This window comes from Triturus cristatus, chromosome 8 (genome assembly GCF_964204655.1).
Source record: "Triturus cristatus chromosome 8, aTriCri1.1, whole genome shotgun sequence".
Classification (NCBI taxonomy): Eukaryota; Metazoa; Chordata; class Amphibia; order Caudata; family Salamandridae; genus Triturus; species Triturus cristatus.
Genome location: NC_140591.1, coordinates 1,134,696,091 through 1,134,713,912, shown reverse-complemented (window position 1 = coordinate 1,134,713,912; position 17,822 = coordinate 1,134,696,091). Strand labels below are relative to the sequence as shown.

Sequence of the window (17,822 nt, the reverse complement as noted above, 5' to 3'; positions counted from 1 at the left end):
CCTCAACATAATTTGTCAACTGTGGGGGATGTCTGTTGCTATTTTTCAGACCTTGTATTGCATATAGACATTGACTCTGTTTGCCTGGAGCGTCACCAGAACAGGGAAGAGGATTCTGTTTAGTTTGTTTCTAAAAAAGGAATAACGTTTGAAGGCCACTTTCCTGTTAAGAACAAATAATGAGTTTATTTTTAGTAATGTGTGCTTCATAAGGCATTCATTTGGTCATATTGCACAGTGGTTTAATGTAGCTGCTGCAAAGATTGAGTGTAACCTGGAGATTGTAGATTCACAAACATATTGTTTAACCGATTCTCTGTCCTTCATGTATGTATAAAATCAGAACCTTTGCTTCAGGAACTCAGAGCACCTGTTTTAATATTGATTAAGCCACAAAATTGAAGCAGTGAATGAAGTATGAATAAAATCATGACTGAGCACTGAAGTCATTAAAGGTAAAAGAAAGCAATGTATATTAATTTGATGCCAGAATGTGGTGTATCTGACAGTGACAGATTGTTTCTATATGCTTGATTTAACTGTGGTCTTGCCATAACCACCTCTTGCCTAGGGTGGAGATGTGTTCAGTGTAGATGGACTTGCATGTAAGGATTTTGTGTTCTCAAAGCAATTAATTATGTACAATGGGTAATGATTTATTTTGCATCGGATTTGTTTAGAAAGTTAAAGGGGCCATTAGGTGTTCACAAAATGTTTGTTATCCCAGTGCAGCATCTCTTAGTCACCAGCGATAGTCATTCCAGAATGGCTTCTGATTTGAGGCTGTCTGCTTGAGGTATTCAAGTTTATTGTGAGCTTTGACAAGTCTTGTGAGGTCATTCATTGCATATCCCCTTTAAAATCCAGGTTCCCAAATGTGGGTGTCTTGAGGAAAGTCTGCTTGCTGTCTGCAGTTAGATATTACTGAAATGTTCTAGTCGACAGCCCTGAAGCTATCTCTAGTTGTTCTCATCTCATCTCACCATTCTTAATGGTTCAGGTGTAATGTCTGTTGTGGTATTCATTCACACCAACATCCCATAGGATCTTGGTTGTCACGATCAGGCATATGCCATGTGTTTGGTATCTAAAACAACTGTTAACTTCAGATAGGACTGGTAGACCTCTGACGTCCATTGGACCATTAGCCAGAAAGAGAACTCTGCTTGGAAAGTTAGTGCGCCCTTTAAAGAAAAGAGGACTTCTCTATCATTTACCTTCAGCAAAGTAGCAGAAGGAGTCTAATATTTTTTCTAGTCTAAAAAATATGCCCAATATCTCAGTATATACCAGTAAATCTCAGTATGTGCTGGATACAGTTATCTAGGGGATATATATACATACAAACACACACAGTGAATTGCTGTTTGCCAGATTTATAATTCGTGACGTACTAAGATAGGAACATGAGGAGTGCCTTCCTATTGTGATCTGAGTGAATCACATACTCCTTCCCAGATGTACATTCTGAATGCCTGCTTTGCAATTACGCCTGGCACATATACTAATCTTCAGGACACGCATTAGTCCTTCAAACGTCAAGAAGTATCTGTGACTCCCGCTAGATGATCAGTGCTGCTAATCTACTTCTTTTTCTGAATCTTGAGGGTTTTTTTTTGTTACTTCTCTGAGTCCACGTTTTTTGTTTTTTCTCGAACTCCTTTTTCGTATGACTCTTTGATTCCACCTCGCGTTTTTCCTCATGACTCATCTAAGGTAGGTGAAAATATGCAAGTATATCATCCCAGTAGATTCTCAGGTGCTAGGTAAATGGCCTTGGAAGCTGCTATGCTGCTAGATGGCTTGCAGTATGGGTCCAAGAGTGGCTAAACTGGACCTTCGGCTATAGTGCTTTACAATTGAGGAGTGCTTGTCCAGATCTTATGGTAGTAACTGAAGAGCTCATTTGTCTGGTGCTGCACTGTTGACTGCTGTGATCATATAAAGCAGTAGACTAATGTTAATCACTTTGATTGGGCATGGGATACCTTTCTTAATTGGACCAGTATTAGTCCCAGTCTAGTCCTGCACGTAGTTTGGCTCAGTGCGGTATGTCTTTCATGATGATCTGATTGGGGGCAGTGCAAATGAGCATATGGACATTTATAATCAACACATAAAGTATCATACTAATGGATAAAAAAATCCCTTCGGTCATTAAGAATCCTTCTCACGTTTTGTGGTTTATAAACCCTGAACCTTCACGATTGCAGTGTGCTTTGTACTCTGTTTTCTTGCCATAAGCTGTTGCGTCTCTTATTTATTGAATGCCTTTGTATGTTTTCCTAGGAGCGTTTAGAGCAAGAAAGGAAAGAAAGGAAAAAGCAAAAAGAAAAAGAAAGGAAGGAACGTTTAAAAAAGGAAGGGAAACTTCTAACAAAAGCTCAGAGAGATGCTAGAGCGAGGGCAGAAGCTACGCTAAAGCTTCTCCAAGCTCAAGGTAAGTTCTTTAAGACTCCGCTTTCTGTATACCAATGCTGTACTCATCCCAAGTTGTGTTGGGGAAGCAAGATGTGATCAATACAGTTTAAAAATTAGGCATTTATAAAAATCAACACTTGTAGGGAAAAGCAGACTAGCATGTCCTGATCTTAAATTTTTTTTCTGGTGCATACTTCTAATCACAGATTCCTACTATGATTGTTACCAGGTGCCAGACTGGATCCAGAAACTCAAAAAGCAGTGTTTCTGCATGTCGATTTGTGGTGCTATAACACTCTGCGCTGTATTTTCCTCACTCTGGAAGCGATGAGCAGAGCCACATATAAGTGTCACCCATGTCACTGACATTAGTTCTTTTCTTTGGATCTGGAGCTCCACTCCTTTTCTTCATTACATGAAGATGTTTTTTCTTACCAATTTTTTTTGCTTTCTTAAATTCTTCCTGTGTGCAAGGGAACAAGTCATCCACTAAGACTACACAGTTTAAACCTTGAACGGATTGTCTCAAAACAGTGTGTTATAGATCCCCAAGAGGTGTGAGTTCAAGGAACAGCTCCAAGACCTGAGATGGTTGCTCTCAGATTGATCTGAAAGCCATCCAAAAACATGAGAGCTGTACACGGCAAAACACAGCAAGACTCCTCATAGTTCCCACTTTGGTCAAAGACGAGAGGGCAAACCCACACCCGTAGTCATTTCTGCAGCAGTACTTCTTTGCAGTAAGTTGAAAAACACAAGAAGTCCAAGTGGGACTCTGCCCCTGCCCACCACTCGCAGAGTGCAATGGTATCACAGTCCCTTCAGGTCTCACTCTTGTACTGGCGAGGAGCTGATTCCGACCTTAGTCCCGTTGCACCCTAGGTTTTTCTGGGTCTGTCAGCATTATTGCAGCAGTCGAAGCCTTTAGGGAGACCATACTGTCGCGTTACAGCTGGTGGATCTGTCCTCGGCGCCGTCTGTGCCCCTTGATCCGGCTTCAGGTTCTGCACCAGACTATGTGTTGATTTTGGGTCTAGTGCCAAAATCTGCACCTATGCGTTTGCCATTGACCCCAGTACCCATGTTGGCAACACTAGAGGAGGATCCTTAACTTATTCTGGTATGAGACTCAGACCTGAATTTGTCTTGGCTGCGACTGAGACCGTTCCCGGATGCAGATCAGCCAATACTCAATGCCTCCAACTCCTGCAATACCATTCGCACACAATCGCTCACAGACACTGCACCAACTTTTTGGCACGGACTCCAAACAACGTCAGCCAGGTTGAGACGACAATGGGGGGGATGGGGATGTCTTTGCTCCACGCTATGACGAGGATAAGTGGTCCATGGAACTACAAGATGCCTGTGGGTTGGATACCTCTCCTGATACTGGGTTGGTTTCCCTCACAAAACCAGGATCTGAGTAAAGTACATCCTTTGCGACAGTCATTAGGAGAGCTACTGAAATGCTTGACTTCCACCTTCCCACTATGGAGGCAAAAAACAACGTTATTATGGAAGTCATTAGCCTGGCGAGTCTACCCTTCAATGAGGCCCTCACTTATACTCTCTTCTACAAGTGGACAAAGCCATGTTTTGGCCTCCGTTCCATGGCCTGGTCACAGTAGATTGGCTCCATGCAAATCTGAGTTTTTAGATCAGAACCCAATTCCTGAGAGTTGTTTGGTGCAAGCATCAATCAGCAGAGTCTGGCTACTCCTCTTGACAGAGTCCAAATATATGGAAACATTTGGCAAGAGAATTTTATCAGCCAACCTTGCCTTGAGGCACCCAGCTGCCTTCTAGGATGTTATATGTTTGAACTCTCGGACATGGTTGCGTACCAGGCCAACAGGGGCAACGTACATCCCAATCCCTGCTCCTCTGGCAACTATTTCAAAGCCTCTTTAGTGCGCCTTTACCAACACACAGCCTTTAGGTAGTAGGCAGGCCAGCAAATTCCTTCAAGGGTGGTGGAGCATCACATCGACAGGTGGGTACTTCAAAGTGTCTGAGGCTATGCCCTGCCATTTCTTTTTGACCCGCTACCATCCACATCAGCAAAAGACACACAGTTGATGGACAGAATGCAGAACAAATCGAAACATTCAACCCCAGTCAAGAGATCTGGGTTAAATCCATCATTGTTTTGCTCACCATGGCACCCCACTTTAGACCTGGCTATATGCAAATCAGTCTTGACCCTGTGCCTTATGGGAACAGTCCAGCCCGAACTGCTAAGCCAGGTCGTCCCTTGACCGGAAACATCCACATCAGAGCAGCTTCTTAAAGACCATTTGTGTGTATTGAGCCGGCTAGGAGGTGCATGTTCTTTTATCCAAAGGAGCCATTGTCGGCCTCCCACTGCAAAATCAAGGAACCCCCTGCAGATCCGGAGAGTTCTCTTTGAGGTGGATTCAAACGGGCCTATCTGTCAACAGCAGTAAAGAGAAGCTCTGCTCTCCCGGGAAGGCGCGTGCTGGCATGGGCCTTGGGGAAGTGAGGCCTGATGTAATTGCCTTGGTGAGACACCCTGCCATAAGTGAGCTGGGGGCTGATGTGGAGGTCCTTACCTGCTAGCTAGAAGTGCCAATGTCTGTGGAAGCTGCCGGGATCACGCCATATTTCCCTGCTTGGCAGAACTGAAAGGAGAAGCATCAGCACGACATAGCCGCAGTTGACGTTTCAACTTCCGCAGAAAGCCCACACGCTCGCGATGTCCCGCTGAGGCCGAGAAGCAAGCTGCTGGTAAGAGCTTGCAGATTGCCAGCGCAAGCGACCCCCCCCCCCCCGTCCCCACCCCCTTTTAGTGAAGAGGACAGCCTGGAGTCAACACGCCCATAATTGAGGTTTAGGAGCCTGGTGGGCTGAGAAGTGCAGCGGGAGCGCCCAGACACGATGTGCCTGACTTAAACATGGCGCCCACCGCTTACAATGCCTATACGCGGTTTTGGCGCGCTGTGCCTGCCAGGGACTCACTGCGGGTGCTTGAGCCAGGCCAGAGACCTGACTTCGTGGCACAGTTCCGCCTGCTCTTGAGCGCCCTCCTCTATCCACAAGATGGAGCCCAGCATGACCTCAAAATCAGCCTGGGGATCCAGCATGCTGCTTCCACCACCACCATCCGGCCTTCTACCCCCTATGGACATCTCCAACTCGGGGATCCCTCCAGACCCAAGACCACCACCCTTGAGTGCAACACCACCTGAACACCTGGCTGAACGATGGCAAGAATTCCCTGCTCTGTAAATATGTAATATATAATTGTCTAAGCCTAATCGCTGTTAAAATGTAATCCTGCAGGAATTTGCAATTTGTGTGTGTGTGTATATATATATATATAACTCTAACCACTAGTATCTGTATAGACCTTTGTACTTACTTGAATTCATATGTGATTTTATTGTTTTTCTGTTTGTATCTCTTCCTTGAGTGACTTTACAACTTGTACATTTGCAATTTTTTCTGTGTGTATCTCTTATGTAACTCATGTAATCCAAAGTCCTTATGTAACGCAACTGGTTCTTTTGTAAAGCGATCTGACACCTTCGGGTAATGTTCGCGCTATATAAAATCGCATTAAATAAATTGAGAGGCTGACTTCCTCGGAATTTGGGACTGGATGTTCTTCCTTCTGCTTTCTTGTGCCAAAGAAGGCAGAGGCCTTCCTCCTTTTTAGGATCTTTACCTTCTCAATGCCTTCCTGTGAAAGGAAAATTCTAAATGCTTGCACTGGCCCAGGTACTATCTGCCCTGGAGACTTGATACTGGATGGTGGTGTTAGACCTGCAGGACGCTTATTTTCACATTTTTGTCCATAGGACCATGGCACTACATGTGTTCAAGGTGGGTATTGAGGGCTTTGTTTGTTGTGCTCTCTTTCGTCCTCACCAGTGTTAACAAAGGTGACAATAATTGGTTTCTGCACATCTTCGTATATCGGGGCTAGCAGTCTTTCTCTACCTCAATGACTGACTGTTGAAGCCGGGCTTCCACCGTCAAGTCCACGATCACCTCCATATGATGCCTAACCTCCTAACATCGGTTTGGTTGTCAGTCAACCTTCTGAAGTCACATCTCAATCATTTGCAGCGGTATCCTTTCATCTGAGCCAACCTGGTTATGTTGCACTTTTGATTATTTCCTAAGGACCGAGTCCAAGACCTTCAGGCTATGATCCCAGTGTTTCAGCCTCTGTCCTCGGTTTTAGTGAGCACGTTCTGGGGCTTCTTGGCCTACAGGTCTCCTGTATCCTGTTCGCCGACCATGTGAGTTGGCACATATGAGCCCTGCAGTGGGATATGAAGTCTTAGTAGGCTCAACATCAGGGAATCCTGTCTAATTCATTTCAGGTTTCAGAGGAGACTACAAAAGATCTGCACTGGTGCTTGCTTAATCACAGTTGGACCAATGGCAGACTCCTCTCTATACCCCACCCAGAGTTGACGGTGGTAACCTATCAGTCACTAATGGGTTGCCGGAAACCAGTTTGCTGGAGTTGTGGGCAATTCGCTTGCTATGGAAGACTTTCCCACAAAACATCAGAGGGAGGCAGGTTCAGTTTCTCATGGACAGTGCCACTGCCATGTGGTTCTGCAAGAAGCGGGCGAGGTGGAGTCTTGGGGCCTGTGCCAGTAGCCTCTGCTTCTCTGGAACTGGTTGACTCGTCTGGGGGTGAACTTTAAATGCCATGGCAGACCAACTCGGCAGACGATGCAGAGTGGATCCTGAATGCCAGTTAGACTCGGATAAGGTGCAGGGCATCTTCAAGCAGTGGGGAGAACCCTGGTTCAATCTCTTTGTCACTGCCAAGAATGAGCAAAGCAGTGCTATTGCACTTTTGAGTTTCTAAGAAGTCTCTCTTTCTTTCAAAGACCCATTCCACATACAGTTGAGCATGAGATTCCTATATTCCTTCCCTCCTCTACTTCTCCTACACCCAAGTTCTGAAGAAGATCAGGAACGACTGAACCCAAGTCTTCTTAGTGGATCCAGATTGTGCCAATGGAGTGTGGTATCCAGAACCTTTGGGCCTGAGCAATTGTTTTCTGATCAGGCTGCTGCTTTTGGAGGATCTTCTGTCACAGCAATATGGCATGGTCTTGCATCCAACCCTGTGCAACCCGAGTGGAGATTGAGTGCAGGCAGCTGATCTCCTTTGATCTTTTTTCCAAAGTTTTTGATGTAGTACTGGCAGCCAGGCACCTTTTCACAAAATTAGTTTATGCTGGACGCTGGGATACGTTTGTGGTTTGGTGCAGCATGCGTCAGATGGACCAGTTGCGGGCCAAACTTTCTGATGTCTTGTGGGTGGTTTTGTCTTTGGCCCTCAAAGGACTTGGTGTGGGCAGTGCTAAAGTTTACTAGTTAGCCCTTTCGGCATTTTTAGATTTGTTGGACCAGCCATCAAACTGTCTATTCTGATGTGTTTCCTTAAAGGTTTGCAACATAGGTTTCTGCTGAAGCCCTTGGCGATGCCATATTGAGACTCAAATTTGGTTCTCAGTTTCCTCATGTGCACCCGTTTGAGTTGATGCACAGTGTCCATTGCACCTCCTGGCCTTAAAAATTCTCTTTCTGGTTACAATAACATCAGCAAACCTTGTGAGTGAGCTTCTGGCCCTCTTGGTCCTTCTATCTTTCACAACCTTTTCCTGACAAGCTGGTGTTGAGAACTCGAGTGCATTGCCCATGGTAGTGACACCTTTTCGTGTCGGACCAGCCCTTGCTGTTCTGACCTGCTTTTCTCTTTCTCATGTCTCCAGAGAGGAGAGGCTCCATTGTTTGAATCCCAAAGGAGTGCTGATCTTTTACATCAATCGCACTTTGGAACATCAGGTGGACAATAGTATTTTGTGGGTTTCCTGGGGGGAATGAAGGCCAATACAGTGCAGAAAAGGACCTCATGTGGCTAATCCTCTGCATTAAGATGTGGTATGCATTATGATCTGGAATGCATTGGCTAAGAAGCAGCCTCCAGAATGTCCGAGGGCTCATTCCACCAGAGGTAAGGCTGCTACCCCTGTGTTGGCTCACAGATTGCCTGCCTTGGATTTCTGTAAGGCTGCTACGTGGGCATCCTTGCACATGTTCACTAAGAACTGCTGCCTTGACCGTTCCATCAGAGTTGGCATTTTGCCCGTTTGGTCCTGCAAGACTTTTGAGCTGATCCATTCCACAAACCCAGCACCTCTGTTTTTTATCTGTTCACAATTAGGAAACTGCACATTGGCCCTTCAGGCCTGCTGATTGGACCTGCGTGTGAGGGCACGGACAGGCTTCGAAAAGAAACACATCAATGCGCATGAGTAGTGCTTATATTTGGCTGCACCCATCACTATCGGAGTGGCACTGAGTCACACAACACCACCGGTGAGGATGCAGGAACAATGCTTTTTGTGTTTCCAGATCTACTGTGGCACTCTGGGATATTAATAAGGCGAGGAATCTACGGTTAGATAGACTATCCACCAGAAAGATCATTACCGAAGGTAAGTAACTTGTTTGCACAGAGGTTTCTTTCCATCCTCAAAACATGTGTGTACATTGTTATACTTCCATACATAATTGATTGATTTATTTAGAAATCTGTTTATTGAGTTTGCAGGTGGAATCACATATTACATCATATTTTATCAGCGAGCATAATTACATATATCACTTGGCTAACTGTCAGCGCACAACGCACGTAGTCCGGCTGCGTTACATTAACTGAAAAGTAAACAGCAGTGCCCAAATTTACAACCTGCGAGGCTCTGAGCAAATCTATCGCCATGCGTGATGCTGTGGCCGCAGCCCTTGTGGAGAGCATCCGCTCACCATCTCCTGTACCAGTTACGTGCTGACCCCGGTGCATCCCCAAACAGTTATACAAACAGTGCTAAACTCCCCGCTCAATAATCGGGTAGCTGTCTCCTCAACAGCCTAGCAACTAAAACACCTTCCAACAGCAGCTCGCAAGTTCTAGTCTAAATGGCCCCTCTCTTCTGATCCCCTTCCCCGTCAGATTCCAACCTCCCCAGCCCCCACCGTCAAGAGTAATTCAAGCACTGAAATTCGGTCCGCGACATGCACTGGCCTCATTTTTAAGCCTGCCACACCCACCAGCGCAGCATCTCCACCAGGCGGATTGCGCCCCATCTCCTAGCGCACCTCCGACGGCGCGTCCCTGCCTCCACCCGGGGTCACCTCCTCCGGTTGCAGCAGAGTCTGCAGCATCTCCCCCCATTGGGATGCGATGGGCGTCACTCTAAGGCCCAGAGTCTCCTCCCGCCGAAGTGCCACCTTCTCCGCCTTCGCCCACACCAGTAAAGAGCTACGCCATGCTCGCACATGTGGCGCCGCATCCGCCTTCCAGCATTTGGTGATAAGTCGCTTAGCCACTATGATCCCCAGATCGAGAAAACGAGAGGCCACCTTAGCCGGGGGTGGCCGGTGAAAGAGATGTAGTAAATAAGTGGGCCACTCAGATGGAATCTCCCGGCCCGTACACCTGCGGAGCTCCCCATTTATCGCCTGCCAGTACATTTGTAGTGCTGGGCAGCCCCACAGTATGTGGAGCAGGTCGGCGCCAACCACTGCGCAGCGGGGGCAGCATGCGTCTACGCGATGAAAATACTTATTAATGGCAGCCGGCGTAAGGTAGGCCCTGTGCAGGACAAAAAACTGTATTTGATGAAATCTCATGTTTCGAGGTATCCTCCTCGGCCCCTGCAGCACCCTCTCCCACTCTTTATCTACCATAGGGCGGACAAGATCCCCCTCCCATTTCTCGCGCTGTGCCCCTAGGCTCTGCGCCGCGTGTATCCGCAAGGCCGCAGCAAACCATTTGATTAGATGCCCCCCTCGACCCATGACATGGAGGTATTGCAGCACTAAGTGCTGCTCCGGCTCTTCCCGTAAGTCCCCCCAATGACCCGTCAGCATCTCTATCAGAGCCCGGTGTCGGAGAAACTGGCCCTGCGCCAGCCCCGTCTCTTCCGCCAGGGTCGCGAACGGCAGAAGGCCCCCTTCATGGTATAAGTCCTCCAGTGTGTGGATATCCGCCGCGTGCCAATCCCTAAGTTCTGCAGCTCCAAGCGTGCCTCGCCCGCAAGGGGAACCCTCCAGAGGAATAGCCGGGGCGTATGGGATCCTGGCCCGTGTCAGCCGGAGACATCGACGGTAGCATTTATACGCCACCACTAGCAACAACGGTTTGGGCTTGTGCGCGCTCGTCGTCGGGTGAAAGATTCTGAGGAGCTCCGCTAATGCCAGCGGCGGGTTCACCACCGTCGCCGTGTCCTCGCGGCATCTGTCAGCTAGCCAGCGGGCCACCCATTGCAGCTGCGCTGCCAGATAGTAGTGCTCGAGACACGGCATCCCTAGCCCGCCCTGGCCCACAGGCAGACACAGTTTCGGCAGCGCGACCCTGTGGCGCGCCGTTCCCCATATGAAGTCGCGGAGGGAGGGCGTGAAGAAAGACACCAGTATGTATACCGGGAGGTTGGCAAAATAGTACAGCAGCCGGGGCAGTACTACCATTTTAACAAGCGCTATTCGGTCGGTCACCGAAAGGGCAAGCGTGCTCCAGAACGCCATCTGGGCCCGGACCGCTGTCACAGCGCGCCCCAGGTTACCCTCCACCAGATCCGCCGGGCGGCGATATATCTGGACACCCAGATAGCGAAAGGTGTCCGGTTGCCATTGGACCCGCACTCCGCCAAGGTGGTAGTCTGGGTCTTGGACGTCGTCCCGGAAGGCGAACAGACAGGATTTAGCGGCGTTGACTCGGAGGCCTGAGAGCTGCTCAAAGGTGTGTAGGATGCAGTCCAGTCTCGCCGGGATAGTAGACACGTCCCTGACATAGACCAGTAGGTCGTCCGCGTAAAGGGACACCTGGTGAGTTAAGTCCCCCAGCGGGATGCCATCCGCTAGCTCCCTACGGAGCGTCGCCGCTAACGGTTCCATTGCAAGCGCAAACAGGAGGGGCGACAACGGACACCCCTGCCTGGTACCTCGGCCGATTTTGATGGGGTCCGAGACATATGGGCCAGTGCGCACGCGCACCGTGGGTCCTTTGTACAGAAGAGGCGCTAGCTGAAGAAAGCCCAGCCCCAATCCGAAGTGCGATAGCGTCGACACCAGGTATCCCCATTCCAGGCAATCAAAGGCTTTCTCCAGGTCCAAGACCAGGCAGCCCGCCCTGGGCCATTGTCGGGTGCTCTCCTCCATCACCCGAAAAAACCGCCGCAAATTAAGCGAAGTGCTGCGTTTGGACACGAAGCCATTTTGATCGCTGTGCACCAGCGCGGGCACCACTGGCACCAGTCTCTCTGCCAGTATCTTCGCCAAGATTTTATAGTCTGTGTTGAGCAGGGCGAGCGGGCGATAAGACCCCAGCTGAGTGGCGTCCCGTCCCGGTTTCAGCAGGGAAATCAGATAGGCTTCTTTCAACGATGCTGGCAATGTGCCCTTCTCTAGTGCCATCAGGTAGAGGCTGTGAAGCCTCGGGATCAGGGACTCACAGCAGGTTTTGTAGTATTCTGCCGGAAGTCCGTCCGGCCCCGGCGCCTTCCCCGGCGCCTTCCCCGAAGCCAGAGAGGAGATAGCCTCCCCTATCTCGTCAACTGTAGGGGGGCACTCCAGGGCCGCATGGTGCTCCTCCGGAACCATGGGCAATCCCACCGCTTCTAAGAACTCATCCAGGTCGCTCGCACTCCTCCGCCCCGTTGACCGGTACAGAGAGGCGTAGTGTGCCGTGAACGCCTGATGGATTTCCCACTGTGTGTGGACCAGTGCTCCATCAGGTCCAGCGATTGTACCTACTGGGATACGTGCCGTCTCCTGCCTAATGAGCCAGGCCAGGAGTCGTCCCGCCCTGTCCGACGTAGCATGTACCCGGGCTGAGTGGGCCGCATAATTGAGGCAACGAAGCCGCTCAAGGAGGTCGACATGGCGTGCCCGGAGATCCAGTAAGCGACTCGAGTCTGTGCCCCCCCCACCACCATGCAATTCGCACGAGAGGAGGCGGGCCTCCAAGGCGGCGAGAGCACGTGCCAACTGCTTTCGAATATTCCAGGTCGCGCCCAGACAGTGCCCTAATATATACCTTATGGGCATCCCATTCTATCAGCTCGCGATCTGTGGAGCCCTCGTTAAGATCAAAATACTGTTCGATCGCAGTGCCCAAGGAGGCCCGGAATTCCGGGTCCTCCAGTGCTGCTGTCTGGAGGCGCCATGTCGGCACCGGGGGCCGATCGGGCCGCCATCGAAGCCCCAATATGAGGGGATTGTGGTCTGAATGTGTCCGACCCATGTATTCCGCGCGGGTCACCCACAGAAGCACCGAAGGGGTGCCCACCACTCTGTCCAACCGGACATGGAGGCCGTGAACCGCGGAGTAGTACGAATAGACGCGCTCGTCCGGGTGGACATTCCGCCACAGATCAGTGAGAGTCCAATGTGACAGCCAGGCAGAAAGGGCTCTGGCGTTCGACCCCACCTGTGTGCCCCGCAGGGGCGGGAACGACCGGTCCATGTGGATATCTAGCACGGAGTTAAAGTCTCCTCCCAAGAGCCAGGGGAGGCCAGCAAACGGCGCCAGTACCGACGACAGGGTGGCCAGGTAGGACGACTGCTCGACATTCGGCGCATAAAGGGACCCCAGCAGCACCTGCTGACCATCTATTCTTCCGTGTACTAAGGTGTACCTCCCACCAGGATCCACCAGCGCCTGCAGACAAACAAACGGGGTACCCGCCCTCACCCATATCAGCGTGCCTCTAGCGTGTGCCGAGCATGTAGTGCCATATACCTGTCCCCTCCAGCGCCCGCGCAGCTTGCCCAACTCCCCAGCCGTCATGTGCGTCTCCTGCAGGAGTGCTATTGCCACTGCGTGTCGCCGCATGTATGCGTAGACGGAGTATCTCCGCGCCGGTGTGTGCATGCCCCTAACATTCCATGTAATTACATTTGTTGCAGTCATGCGGAAGTCCTAAGGGTAAGTCTGTGGCGGGGGGACTAAGGTCGGCCCTCCAGGGCGGGGAGCAGCGGGCCTTCGCCTGACCATGTAGAGAGCTGCGACATAAACCCTTCAACACAACAACGCACAAACATAGTACCGTGTGCAAGAACAAGCCAAACTGGCCAACTGCACTGCCAGGGCGAAACCCTCTACGGGTATTAGTCCAAACCATGAAACAATGCTCACAAAGCGTAACTAAGCCCAATTTTGGCTAGGGGGCAGGCTAGTGAGGATCCCTACGTGCGGGTGCACCTCCACAAAGGTGCCTGTGTACATGCGAAGCTAAGGGACCCTCAGGATCAAAGCGCAGCGCCTATCCGGGAGATGTAGAGTCCCCCCCTCCCACATCATGCAAGGGTGGATGAGTCTCACCCCAGGTGGCCACCCCGCTGCGGTGGGGCAGGAGCCCGGCACCCACCCCAGCCCACCTGTCCCATCAGCCCCCAGAGTTCCAGCAACAAGTCTTCTCCTGTCTGCCTCTCACCCCTCTGATCACCGCACGGGCGGGAGCCGCAAGGTGTCAATCTGTTGGTTACAGGACCCATCTCCAAGGAGTACCCCTGGCGATGACCCCCGATGTCCTTCGTGTTCTCGTACTATATCACAAGAGCTGCCGTTTGCGGGGTGACCAGCGGCAACAGCTGGTCTTCTGAGATCATAGTAGATGGGGAAGATGAGCCGCAGGTCAACACATCACCCCGGTCCTGGGCAGTCTCTCCACTCCCGCCGTCCGGCGATCCGAGGGTGGCCACCGCTGCCAGCGCATCCTGGCGTTCCAGCCTGCTCCTCTCCGGGCTGGGAGCCACCCCCAGGCTTCGTCCCTCTGAGCGCCGTTGCCTCCTCCCTTTACGCTGGCGGGATCTTCTACCACGTTGCGTGGCGGCCTCCTGGCTCCGCGGTCGCTGGCCATCACTTTGCCCCGTGTCCTCCAGCCAGTCCCAGACCTCGGATGGCGTGTCAAAGAAGCGAGCACCGTCTGTAGTGATCACCCGCAAGCGGGAGGGGAACAGGAGAGCATACGATATTTCCAGCTCACGCAGGCGGCGCTTCACCGCCAGATAGTTGCTGCGGCGCTTCTGCACCAGAGCGGTGTAGTCCGGGAAAAAGTGTACCTGTCTGCCCTCAATAGTGATGTCGCCTATCCTCCTGGTCTCGCGGAGCACCACATCTCTGTCCCGGTAGTTAAGGAGTTTGAACAGGGCCTCTGTGCAGGGACCCTGTGCGCGCGTTCCACCACAAATTGCGGAGAGAGTTTCTCAGATCCGATCAGGTTGCGCAGCCACTCCTCCAAATATTGCTCCGGTTGCCTCCCCATCCTCGCCTTCCGGCAGGCCAACCAAGCGCACATTGTTGCGCCGAGAGCGCCCTTCTGCATCATCCACGCGGTCCTCCAAAGTATGGACACGGTCGATGAGGTCCTGAAGGGTGGCCGTGTGTGTGTACTACTGGCCGCACCTCCTGGAGAGTTTGCTCCTGCTGTGAAATCTTGTCCGCCAACTTGTGGTGGTCCGCGTGGAGCAGCGTGAAGTCAACCGTGACTTTATCAATGCGGGCTTCCAGCGATGACCTTGTCTGTTCAAGAGAGGAGCCGATCCGCTCCACCGCGGCCAGCACCGAATCCAGCTTAGTGGCCAATAGCTCAGTGCGCGGCCGCCGGCGTCCGGCCGTCTCTCTGGGCATTGCGCAGCCGGCCCATGACCAGTTGTTGTGCAGTGGGCATCCGCCCGCAGTCCGGCCGGCCAGTAGGCAGGAACGGCCCAGTCCCAGCAAGCCTCTCCGCCACCGAATTAGCCGCCGCAGCAGGGCCCCACCACACTCACGGGTCCACCGCGCCGAAGGAGGAGGAAGTGGAATGGGGGGGGGAAGGTAGAAAATGGCCCAGAGCGACAGGGGGGCTGGGCGACCCCGGAGCAAGTGACGCACCCCTCAGCTTTCTCCGGGCGCGTGATCGCCGCGGCCCCCAGAGACCGCCCGCCAGGCTTCGTCAAGGTCTCCTTCCGATCCACCTCTCTGCGTCCGGGTCTTCTCGCCTAGTGGCCCAGGCCCGGTCGGCACCACTCCTCACCGCAAGGCGGTCCCCAGTCTCGGCCCAGCGAACTCCGTCGCAGTCGCAGCCCCACAGCGTGTGGAGCCGCAAAGTGACCTCAGGCCGCCGGCCTCACGCGAACGTCGAGCGCCCCGGTCCCTCCTCTGTAGGCCCCTCAGAGGGCCGAGTCTCCTGGGCTGTAGGCCCCACCGGGGTCGCGCCACACCCCTCGCCTGTCGTCTCCTCCCCGGGCCAGTAACTCAAGTGCCGCGCTCCTTCACCTGTCCCCTCCGGGCAATCGGGCACCAGCGGGCGCTGGACCACAGAGTCCTCCCAGTCTAGTCTCCGGGCGTGTCTCGCCCTAGCGGTGTCCAGCCAGAGGGCCCCCCGCCCGGGGGCCGGCCGCCTCCAGTGTCCGTACCTTGGGCCTTGGACAGCCAGCCGCCGATGCCCCCCCCCCGCAGGCACTCACGGGGCGGGTCGCCGCTGCACGTACGTTGTCCCTCTGAGGTCCGACCTCCTTTGTGGCTCCAGGCCGCCAAATCTGACGCTCCGGCAGTCGCGGCCCAGGGATCTCTCGTCAAGCCGCGGGGCACAGTAGTGCGTGTGGCCGGTCGCGGAGCTCCAGTGCCTCCTCCAGCCGCCGGTCTCACCCTTCAGGCGGTCCCGAGCCGCCGCTAGATACCCTCGCTCGCCGCTCGGCCCGGCTATGCTGCGGTGGGTGAAGGGGCTACCTCCGCCCTGGCTCCCGACATCAAAAGGGGGTCCCTTACAGGAGATATGCCAGGATTGGGGCACCGATGTGCCGGAGCTCTACAGGCGTGCGGCCATCTCGGTCGCGCGCCAAGCCACGCCCCCATAATTGATTTAATTATGTGTGTGTATATATATATATATAGTTACACAGTTAGAGTGCATCTATGGTTACAAATTACACTGGTAAATCCCTCCCCCCCCCCCCAATTGGTGTCGGAATTATCAGCAGATGAAAACTATGGGATACCTCTTGGCAGATCTGTCTGAAGCCAATACTTTACTTAATTTTGATACCAATAGAAAACTAAATATGTAAACTCCTGATGAGTTTTGTACAGTTTTTTTACAGGATGCCAAAGTTATTAGTAATTGTACCCTTTGCCCCTCTTATCCATGCTCCCTACATGGAGCTCAACATATCAGAAGCAAGTTAACCATATTAAAATGTGTGTAGATCTATGATATGGCACCAAAGTTATTAGCAGATCAGATTATTAACACCCCCCCCTCCTCTAACTGCCTCTTTATTTTATTTTGGAACGGATTGAAACTGCATAACCCAGCACATCGCTAAACTTACTCACAGGCTGCAAATTTTCATCTTTTTTTTAAACCTCCCCCCCACCCCCCTTTTTTTTTTTATTAACTCGCCTGTAACTGTATTGCCCTTGCCAAATTTGCATAAAACTGTAAATCTAAGTAATTAGCTAAAGATGTTGTCTGCCAAGTGTTGTCTAGATCCATAAAACTGTGCAAATGTTATTAGAAGTTCAGTTCCTTTTTGCTCCTACCTTTAACTTTGCTCTGTCCTTTAGTCCCCTGGCAATTCAATCTACATGTAACCTGTGATTCCTAAACTGAGCCTAATTTGCTACACCCCTGCCACATTTCATGCGGATTCATTTCACCGCACCAAAGTTATTAGCTCAGTAAAATGTTTTTGCCTCCTTTTAACTTTGCCCTCCCCTTTGATGGAGATGTACGAAACTTGCCATACTCATAGAAGACTAAACAGTCAAACCACCTGCAATATTTTATGTGGCTTCATCAAAGTTTTCACAGTTATTAGCAATAACAAATTAGCACAATTTTTCCTCCCGCCCCCCCCCCCCCCCACACTTTTTTTCCACTGGCTCCCCTTGTCATGGCTTTGCACAGATTAAAAAATACTAAGAGTAAGCAAAACATGCTAAGCTACTGCCAAGTGTCACGTACATTTATCAAATTGGGTAAAGTTCCATGCAACAACAAACATATTATCTGATGTTAAGCGGTCTCTAACTTTTAACACTTTCAAGCTCACTCAACACATTTGTAACCATATTTATTAAACTACTGTCCAGATTTGCTCCAAATCACGCAAAGGCACTTCCATGAGTAAAACTCTGTTTCAGTACATGTTTAGTGTAATTCAGTGTTTTGCAGCGTGGATCTTTTTCTGGATTCACATGCTGTGCATCATTCCGCCATCTAGTGGTTGGGTCCGGAATAATCTTTTTTTTTTTTTCTTTTTTTTTTTTCTTGTTTTGGTGGCTGTCGACCACCATTGGTGTCAGGTACGTCCCCTGTATGACGTCAGACGGCATCCTGGAGGTCGACGTGCGTGGTGGC

The 17,822-nt window shown here is 51.3% G+C and overlaps 1 protein-coding gene across 2 annotated transcripts in view; it reads left to right on the top strand.

Moving 5' to 3' along the window:
• The window catches only part of EIF5B (eukaryotic translation initiation factor 5B), a 461,059-nt gene that overhangs the window by 95,065 nt on the left and 348,172 nt on the right, over positions 1–17,822 (top strand). For both annotated transcript variants that reach the window (XM_085622776.1, XM_085622777.1), the window contains exon 6: positions 2,290–2,440. In XM_085622776.1, coding sequence (XP_085478902.1) covers positions 2,290–2,440 — 151 coding nt within the window. The remainder of the gene's footprint in view (positions 1–2,289; positions 2,441–17,822) is intronic.